Source organism: Lonchura striata, chromosome 19 (genome assembly GCF_050655825.1).
Source record: "Lonchura striata isolate lonStrDom1 chromosome 19, ASM5065582v1, whole genome shotgun sequence".
NCBI lineage: Eukaryota > Metazoa > Chordata > Aves > Passeriformes > Estrildidae > Lonchura > Lonchura striata.
The window spans coordinates 5,215,574-5,225,150 of record NC_140721.1 but is presented as its reverse complement, the minus strand read 5'-3'; the positions used below and the strand labels follow the sequence as shown (position 1 = coordinate 5,225,150).

The following is a 9,577-nucleotide window of genomic DNA, read 5'->3' as shown; positions in this document are numbered from 1 at the left end:
ATTTTAAGTTGTGAAACATACTGACTGTGAAATAGAGATAAGAACAAGAGGAGACACAAACAGTGTAGGTGTTACTCCCAGTTTTTTGCAACTCCCACTTTGTTGAAAAAATAACCCAGCAAGCAGCACCCTGCTCCAAGCCATCCTTCATGGGTCAAGGGATGATGGGATCGTGTGCCTGGACATCAGTGACTGAACCAGGAGCAGGGCTGGGATGTAAAGCACATGCAGAGCTGCTGGAAACTTCACGTTCCTTAAAATCAACAGAGAAAAATCCTACCAAAAGATCAAATTAAAGAATTTTAAGTGTTGTTGAAATATATATGAAGTAGCAATACTATTCCAAAGTGCTGCAAAAATACCTTTTGTTGAGCTGGAGTGTTTTTCACCAGGAAAAGGGGCAGTGGGAAGGGACCATGGGATATCATTGAACCCCCTTGAGATTCTGGTCACGCTGCCCATGACACACCCCATCTTTACACCACACCTGTGCCATAAATCCTATGTGCCCTCAATTCTTTTGCAACTCTAAACCCCAACAAAATACCCTTAATTAGGCGCAGGCCAGTTGCAGAAATCAGATAACACTGCCTGGCCCAGGAGCTGCATCTCCTGATGGATTGGGAACGTTGTGCAACCCGGGGAGAGCATCACCAGCCGTGGGCTGGCGGCGGGCAGAGCGCCTGTGGTGAGACACCAGGGTGTCACCTCACAGGAGAAAGTCACAGGCAGCAGCAGTGGTGGCTCTCTGACCTGGGGGACAAGTGCCTGGACCCCCCTGGCAGGACCAGGTGAGTACCCAGGGATGCTTCTCCCAAAAAAGCTGGGAATAGGGAAATGGTGCAGGGGGGATTTGCAGGAGCAAGACACCACCCTGCACTGAAACCTGCCTTAAAGGACATTCTCCTGCTCCATTTCTTGCATTTTTCCCCTCCAAAACAGAGAGGGAGATTCCTAATCAGCCTCTCAATGACTGCTAAGGCAGGGAGAGCACTAAGGACCAAGGGGGGTTGGCTGTTTTCTAGCCCAGGAGGCGTTTTGGGCGGGGATTAGTGCTTTCACGGCAATTACCATGAATAACATCTCTGCACAAATGTTGGAGAGGCTTTGGAGAGGCTGAAGCATCTCTTTAGACCCAATTTGAGGGAGACATGGGCTATGGCAGCAGCAACTCCCCATAAATAATTGTATATTTGTTTACAAGAGCCATTATCACATCTGCTCGCTCAGTTGAGTTTAATGAGACACGGGGCTGGAAATGAGAAGCGGGTTCATTCAGACGAGAAGAAGGCAGAGGAATGGGTGTTGGGTTTGGACAGAATGTTTAAAAAGGGGTGTTTTCCACCAGTTGAAGGTCATTTTGGTGCTTCATCAGAAATTTGGGACCCTTTGAGTGCCTGGCAGTGTCCAGCTCCAGCAGCATGGACAGCGATGACACCATCACCGAAGAGGTCTGCAGGGAGGACGACGTCGGGGATGGCCAGTGAGTGCCTGGGGTGGTGCTGGGGATTTTGGTGCTTCTGGGGCCACCTCTGCACCTCTCCCCCAGGCTCCTGGAGGTGATGGTGGCTGGCTACCCCGTGCTGCTGGTGAGGAACAGGAGGGAATTCCGTGCTCTAGGCAGCAAATGCCCCCACTACGGAGCCCCACTCAGCAAAGGTAAGCCCAGCCTGGGGCAGGGGGAAAAAAACCACTTTGAGGAGAGTGGTTCTCACTGCCCAACTTGGGGGGGGGGGTCTCTTGCAGGGGTCTTGAGAGGGGAGAGGCTGCGTTGCCCCTGGCACGGGGCCTGCTTTAACATCAGGACTGGAGACATTGAGGAATACCCTGCTCTGGACTGTATCTCCTGCTTTAAGGTGACTTCTTGTCCTCCCATCTGGGTGGTCTCACATTCATCCTGTCTCCCAAGCCTCCTGCCCTGATCACAGGTCTGTCACTCAGAGTTTCCACACAAGGGATGATTTTGGGATTATGTACACTCCCCTGCCCTTTCGGTCAAAGGTGATGCCATAGATCCTAGTAGTCCTCAGAGCCAGCAGAAGCGCTTCTGGAAAGAAAAAGAGGATTTACAGCTCTTCCTCAGTGCTCTTAGGATGAGGAGAAAAGCTCCTGAGCTCCTCAGCATCATGTGACATCCAAGATCAGAGGCAGAGGCTGATGGCACGCTGGACCAGGATCTCCCAGGAGAGCTCCTACCACAGCCTCAGGATGCAGCACTTAAAAAACCTCTCCTTTCCCTTCTTCAGGTCACAGTGGAGGATGGAAAGGTGTTCATTACAGCAAAAAAGAAGGTACTGACCCTACCTGCTGTCACTGAGCACAGGCAGTGTCTTGGGCTGTGTGTGACTGGAGCATTTTGCAATTTTTTTTTTTTTTTTTTTTTTTTGCAGGACCTGGAAAGCAGCCTGAGGGTGAAGGACACAAGCAGGAGGTGCCTCCTCAACAGGAACACGATGCTGCTGCTGGGGGGAGGTCAGTGAAGGGATCTGAGCTCTGCCCTCTCCTCTCCAGGGAGGACTGACCTCCTCCTCCTCCTCCTCCTCCTCCCCTGTGAGGTGTCAGGGGGCTGAGTTGAGCATCTCTTGCAGGTGTGGCTGCCCTGGTGTGTGCAGAGACTCTTCGCCAGGAGGGGTTCACAGGCAGGATCATCGTGGCCACCAATGAGAGACACGTTCCCTATGACAAGTCCAAGCTGAGCAAGGTCTGTGTGGGACAGGGGCAGGACTGTGCCTGAGCATGGGCCACGCTCAGGGCCAGGAGGGATGGAGTGAGCAAGGCAGGCAGCACTCCTGAGGCATCCAAAATGAATACTGGTGTTATTTCCAAGAAAACATCTTTTTCCTCCCAGAAAATCCCCGATCAGAGTCAACATGAGTTGATGTTTTTATCTCCTTTTATTGAGTTCTTCCAACTAAAGTTTGGTGGTTTTTCTGAAGTGGGCACAAGGTGATGGGGCAGTGTGGGGAGCTGTGATTCAGTAATGTAAAATTCACCTCTTTTACAAACTGACTCCACAAGAAACACTTCAGGAGAATTGCTGCCTCTAAGAAACGCTTCATTTCATATTCTTGTTGTGTTTCCAGGAAATGAACTTGAAAGCTGAGGATGTCTACCTGAGGAAACCTGAATTCCTCCAGGCTCGGGGCATAGAGTTCTGGCCAGAGAAAGAGGTACCAGAGCAGCTGAGCTCGGTTCTCCGTGGGTGATCCTGTTCCTGCCATGGGGAGGGTGTAACATCACCTGTGCATCCATGGATGGACCTGTGGGAAGTGGGAGAGAGAAGCCCAGCACCCCTCACCTCACCTGGGTGCCCAGAAAGAAGGCACCCAGGCAGGACAGAGGAACCTGTCTGCTCTGTGCCCCCTCTCTCCTGCAGGCAGTGGGGGTGGATTTCCAGAAGCAGAAGGTTCATTTCATGGATGGCTCCTCTCAGAAGTACCAGCAGCTGCTCATTGCAACAGGCAGCCAGTGAGTGCACAAGGTGTTTGCCACACCCAGGACCTCAGGCAGGACAACACTGGGATGTAGAGGTGGAAGTAGGAAGGGAGAGGGGAGGGCAGAATGGAACGACACAGCTGTGGGTTTGTGCTCCCTTCTCTTTCTTTTTGTTTCATTTATACCATGAAATGCATCTGGATTCTCTCTCTTCCAGCTCTGGGTCCCTCAAAGTCCCAGGTGCAGACCTGCAGAACATATGCACGCTCCAAACCCCAGAGGAGTCCAGCAAGATCTTGGAGCTGGCGACTGGGAAGAATCTGGTGATTGTAGGAGCTTCATTCATAGGTACCAGGCTGGTGCTGGTGTCAAACTATCAGTGAGAGCCTTCAAACCCCCTTCTGTTGTGTGTGCACATTAACTGGAGGCCCTCAGGGAAGGGATGTTCCTTTTCTACCCGGCTGGGATCCTCCCTGGAGCTGCTGGGGGTGTGTGTTACACAGCACACACTCATTCTTTCCTCTGATAGCCAGAAACTTTGAGAGCTATAAACAATTGCTGCACATGGACAGAGGGAAATGTGCCTTATGAAAAGGTCACTGTCCTCCAGAGAGCTGGATTGTCCAGAAGAATTGGGAAAGAAAGGGGCTAAGGCACAGAAAGGGAGTTTGTTGTTTGTTTGGTTTTGGTTTTTTTTGACATAACCAGGAGCTATTCTTTGCATCTCCTAATATCCAGGAGAACAAAGAATGAGGGAGGGGGGGAGCTAAATACCTCAGCCCAGAAATGCACAGCAAAGCAGTTCAGCACTGGCAGCACTTCAGCTTTGTTCTCCTGGAAGGGGAGAAGGTTTCCAAGGGTGCAGGTCGATGCTTGCAGCAGGCTCACCTTGGGCATGCCTCTTCCTTGCAGGAATGGAGGTGGCTGCCTTCCTCTCAGACAAGGCTGGAAGCATCTCAGTGGTGGAAAGAGAGGAGTTCCCTTTCCAGCACGCCCTGGGCCCTCAGGTTGGAGGTGTTGCCATGAAGGTTAGGAAAACCTGGGGCTGATTTCTAGCATGGAGAACACACGGATATCCGAGCAGCCCCGGGATCCACATCAGCCCAGGAAACCTCGCCCCTGTGCTGAGTCACAACTCTGCATGCCCAGCCTCTGTCCTCACCCACCAGCTCTGCACACACGGCTGGTTCCAATCTTCCCCCACCACACATCAATTCTTCACCCCAAGCCCACCTCACACAGCAGTCCTGAGCAGCACTGCAGGGGAAAGCCAGGCTTCCAGGCTGCCTGCAGCAGCCAGGGACACAAATGGAATCTCCCTGCAGCCTGGAGCAGCAGCAGAGCTGCCTGCCTGGGTTTTGGCTGGGTACAGCTGTTTTTATAGCCTGGAATTTCCTAATGAATACTCAAACCAGTCCTTTTCAGATGCTGCAAAATAAAGGGGTGAAGTTCCACATGAAAACAGAAATCCGTGAGCTGAGAGGAAAGGATGGAAAGGTCAGTCGTGCCTTTGTGATCCCCCAGCTGCTAATTTTAGGGGAAAAGAGCCCAAATTGAGATATAACCCAGTGCCTGCATCAGGCTTTCCTCTCCCATGTCTAGACCCTCCCTTCCTTTTCACTGAGCACAGCTCTGGGCTCAAAGGGCACCAGTAAATGTTCCCATCCCAGGGACAATGTGATTTCCTTTTACATCCCCAGCAGCACACATTAGTTGGACAAGGTGATCCAGACCTGGGGAAGAAAGAAGACAGCAAAAAGCAAAGCAGCAGGGAGGCTGTGGGAATTAGGACAGAGGTTTTAACTCTTTATTAATGACCTTTCCTTCTTTCCTAGGTCACAGAGGCTGTTCTTGCCAACGGAGAGAAGCTGCCTGCAGATGTGGTAGTGGTGGGAATAGGTAAGAGACCCCAGCTGGGACAGGGAGGCAGATTTGGGAACGGGGAGAGCATCCAGCAAGCCCAGGGCATCACAGCTCATTTCCAGGACACCATTCCCTGCTGTTATCTTTCCCACTCTGTTATCATCCAGCCCTTCCTCTTGGCCCCAAACACCTGGGAAAGCCAGCAGCCCCTGAGCACACTTGGCAGGAGGAGAGGAGCTGCTCCCGCTGTGCCTTTGGCTCTTGCTGAGCTCCACAGGTCCCTGCTGTGTTAGCAGAGTCCTGGGCCCTGGTTTTGCTGCCCCTGCACCAGCCCAAGAACAGGTCACTGCTCCAAGTGCTCTGCTCCAAGCAGGAACAGGAGCTGTGAGGCCAAATTTCCTCCCTGTCCCTGCAGAGCTTCGCTGCATGTCACCCCTGCTCCTCTCCCTGCAGGGTCAGCCCCCAACTCGGCGTTTCTGCAGGGCACCTCCATTGCCAGAGATGACAAAGGTGCCATCCTGGTGAATCTGGTGAGTGCCAGCCGAGCTCCCACCCCATCCCTTCCCTCTCATCAGTGCACTAATTGCCTTTTGCCCATTAGCACATGCAAACCAACGTCCCCAACGTCTTCGCTGCGGGGGACGTGGTCACCTTCCCAGTAGCTCTGCTCGATGGGGACAGCTCCAGCATCCACCACCAGCAAGTGGCTGAGGCCCATGGTGAGGGACAGCCACCTTCCAGCTCCCTCAGGGATGGGAATGGCACAGAAGGGACAGCAGGAGGCACAGGGAATAATTTTTAAGGACCTGCAAGAGAAATATTCTCCGTGCTGGTTCCTCCCAGGTCACTGTGCTGCTTTGAACATGCTGAGGAGAGGGAAGGAGCTGCACACTGTTCCTTACTTCTGGACCACGTTGCTTGGGAAAAGCATCCGCTATGCAGGTAGGAAAGGGCAGAGAGGGGAACAGAGGAATTCCATCCCACCAGCTGGGTGTGGGGCTGTAAACACACCGTGGCTGCAGAGGTCACCTGAAGCAGCTCAAGCTCTGGACTGGCTGCCATGGTGAGTTTGAAGCCTGGAGGCCACCCAGAGCTGCTGTTCTTTGCTGATCTCCAGTGGGTTAGAGGTCACAGAGGAAGAACTTCTCTCTCCAAAGCAAGGAGAGGCTCAAAGTCAGTTCTGCTTGTCCAGGGCCTTCCTGTCTGCTCCCCAGCCCTGTCCCAGCCCCACCACTGTCCCCTCTGTCCCCAGCACAGTGGCTCTGAGGTGGGATGGGTGCAAACTGCTGTGCCAGGGCTCCCTGAGCAGGCTCTCCCCCACAGGCTGTGGGAAGGGATACACGGACACTGTTGTGAAGGGCAGCCTGGAGCAACAGAAATTCCTGATCTTTTACATCAGGTGAGTGAATCCATGGGCAGGAAACAGGGCACAGTCCTCTCTCTTACAGCTGCAGACACCCCACATCTCCTGGCTGTGCACTAAAGGCAGCTGCTGGGTCCTGAACCAGAGGAAACCCAAAGCAGGGCAGGGAAGGAAGAGAGAATGAACTCAAATGATGACACCAGCTGGGCAGAGAGCCTGGGACACATCTCTGCCTCTGCTCCCAGGCTCAGTGCCCAGCTCCCAGCAGTGCCAGGCAATCTGCCATGAGTCCCTGTGCATCCTGCAGCACCGGCCACCCTGCCCTGAGCCCTCTGAAACGCAGCTGCTCCCTGGCCACTGTGCCACGGGGATGCTGCTGTGCTGAGCTGTGTAGCCTGAGGAGATCCCCATTCTTCCTCTTTCCATCCCAGGGACGGCCATGTGACTGCAGCTGCCAGCCTGAACTGTGACCCCATGGTGTCTCTGATTGCAGAAGTTTTGTACTTGGGGAAACAAATCTCCAAAGAAGAAGCAGAGTAAGTGACATCCTGACCGAGCTGGTGGGTGGCTCTGTGCTGTTCCCCACGTCAGCAGAGCCCCCTGAGAGACACAGAACCAAAAGGAGTCACTGCAAATCCTCAACCTACTGATGTTCTCCCCCCACCTTGCACAGTCCCCAAAATATCCTAGGCTAGCTCAGAGGTAAGCAGGCTGTGAGGGGAGGAATATCAGGAGATGGCAAAGATTTCCAAAAGAGGCTCTTACCCCAAAATATGTTGGTTTTGTTCTCGTTATTCCGTGGTGTCCATGTGGAGAGTGGGGCAAAAGAGAACGAACAGGAAATGTCAGGGGTCTGTACAGACTTTGGACAGGGTGGGCTTCCCTGGCTCTCTGCTAACCCCATTGGGGCAGGAAGGAGGGTCCAGGGTTATCTGATCAGAGTCACAGGGAATGGGGAAGGGGCACAGAGTGCCCATGAGCTCACTGTAACAACCTACCTCTTGTTTTTAGGGCCTGTGACATTGGCAACATCTCCTTGCTGGCACAAAGCTAAGTTTGATGTATGGCCCTTGTGAGGGGCTCACAACCAAGTGTCAACAGCTCCACATCCTCCCACCCTGGAGCAATAAAACCATCAGCAAAGCTGAACCCAGCACCTGCATTTTGTGTTTGCAGACAGCCCTTGGCTGCCCACTTGTGCTGGGCAGAGCTCAGCAGAGCTGGTGTTCTGCTGTGCTGGGCAAGAGGAGGATGCCCACGGCCTGGGGCTCAGCTGAGGGTCTGAGCTGCCAGCAGCCACCACAGATGCACAGATACACCAACCAGAGATGCACCAGCTCCTCCTGCTCCTTCCCTGCTGGAAGGGAGCTCTCATTTAGCACACCGGTCACGCTGACCTTCTCCTTTGCAAAAACACATTTTCCCAGCGAGGGGAGCTGTGACCCAGACAAGCTGCTCTCCCAGCTGGGAACGAGGTGGGCTGTGTGCAGGAACTTGTACAGAATACCCTGCCCCTAAGGACAGAGGGATGCCACCCAGCCTCTGAGCCAGCAGCACCTGCTGGCACTGTCACTGCTGTCTCGAATATCACATTAGCTGCAGCAGTGAGCAGGCAGCCTCTGGCAGAGAAACCCCAGATCCAGTCCTTCCTGCTGTGTCCCTGCATGCTGGATGCTTGGAGGAGGTGGCCAGATGCTAGAGGAAAGAGTTACTAGATTTTTGCACAGCCAGGCTGTGCTTTCTTACAGGAAACCTTGCACTTACTCACCAGTCACGTGCGGCTGTGCAGGAGGAAGGGTAAGTCCCAGGAGCCAGGCAAGTTCCCACAGGGACACTCGGTGACAGCCCAAACCCCCTCTGGTTTGACATGAAGGGCAGGACAGCCAGAGCCTGAGCCCTCTGCTCAGCAGGTGAGAGACTGCAGTGCTGGTTTTGTGCCAAACACCCAAACCTCTGTCCACCTCGCACGTGAATTTGACCTGAAATACAATGTTTTACATTTCCCGACCTCACAGGTTTGGTGCTTCTGCTCAGGGCAACTCTCTGATCTGAAAGGGACACCTTTTACCCAGGACAAAGCTGGGTTCCAGCAGCACAGGTTGTTCCTCCACGGCAGGGAAGGTGTAGATTTGGGAAGCACACAACTCTCATACAGATCAATCTGTGCTGCAGAGGAGGGGGAGCGTGGCCCAGGAGTTCCTCCTCCCTGTCCCCAGGCTCTCTCCACTCCCCCACCGTGACTTTCTGCCCCTCCATGCACTCCAGGATGCGTTGGGCACTGAGCAGGTGCCAGGTGCTCTGCATGGACTTGCAGCAGGGCAGCTGTGGTGGAAGAGACAGGCTCTGCCTCAAGCTGGAGGCACTGATCCAAGGGTGTTCAGCAGTCCCACCCCCTCTGGGTGACAACCACCCCAAAGAAACTCAGCTTCTTGTAACCATCAGCAAGAACACACCAAGCACAGCAGCTTTAAGTAAGAAGGAAAGACCCCAGGACAAGAGATTTATTCTACTTCTACCACTTAATAGACCAGGCCATTTTCTGTGCTTTGCTGGGTGCCAAAGTTTGGGAGCAGCCCTGCCTTGGGCAGCTGGAGCCTGGGCAGGCAGATTAAGTTGAGATTGTGCAGACATTTCAGCACAGGGCTGTTCCTCCCTGCCCGCCCTCGGAGCTGGGATGAGCTGTGCTCTTGCTGGCAGGCTCTGAGCAGCAGTGCCTGGACACTCCCCTGCTTCCCATTCACCGAGGCAGCCTGGGAGCTGCTGATCCTGGCACTCCTGTGGCAAAGCCTGGTGAGCAGAGGCTCCCTGGAGCCCTTGCTGAGCCTGTGGAGCTCCCCTCTCACTCAGTGCAAGGCAGGGGCTCCTCCAGCCCTGGAGAGCAGCTTCCAAATTCCTCCCAGAGCAGCCTTCTGCTTC

At 53.8% G+C, this 9,577-nt stretch overlaps 1 protein-coding gene across 1 annotated transcript; it reads left to right on the top strand.

The window, feature by feature from the left end:
• The first annotated feature begins 1,273 nt into the window (after nucleotides 1-1,273).
• Nucleotides 1,274-7,817, top strand: LOC110481964 (apoptosis-inducing factor 3). Its single transcript, XM_085557403.1, has 17 exons — nucleotides 1,274-1,483; nucleotides 1,550-1,856; nucleotides 2,247-2,291; nucleotides 2,391-2,472; nucleotides 2,589-2,701; nucleotides 3,084-3,170; nucleotides 3,377-3,468; nucleotides 3,653-3,783; nucleotides 4,348-4,463; nucleotides 4,861-4,932; nucleotides 5,271-5,334; nucleotides 5,752-5,828; nucleotides 5,900-6,017; nucleotides 6,142-6,240; nucleotides 6,622-6,697; nucleotides 7,093-7,197; nucleotides 7,673-7,817. Exons 1-17 carry the CDS (start codon nucleotides 1,422-1,424, stop codon nucleotides 7,713-7,715), a joined length of 1,689 nt encoding a protein of 562 aa, XP_085413529.1. The 5' UTR covers nucleotides 1,274-1,421; the 3' UTR covers nucleotides 7,716-7,817.
• Nucleotides 7,818-9,577: the final 1,760 nt, after the last annotated feature.

Excerpts from the sequence above, each read along its gene's own strand:
- LOC110481964 (XM_085557403.1), top strand. The coding sequence starts at position 1,422 with ATGGACAGCGATGACACCATCACCGAAGAGGTCTGCAGGGAGGACGAC. Across the intron at positions 1,857-2,246 it reads ACTGTATCTCCTGCTTTAAG|GTCACAGTGGAGGATGGAAA; the intron begins GTGACTTCTTGT and ends TCCCTTCTTCAG. Across the intron at positions 7,198-7,672 it reads ATCTCCAAAGAAGAAGCAGA|GGCCTGTGACATTGGCAACA; the intron begins GTAAGTGACATC and ends TCTTGTTTTTAG.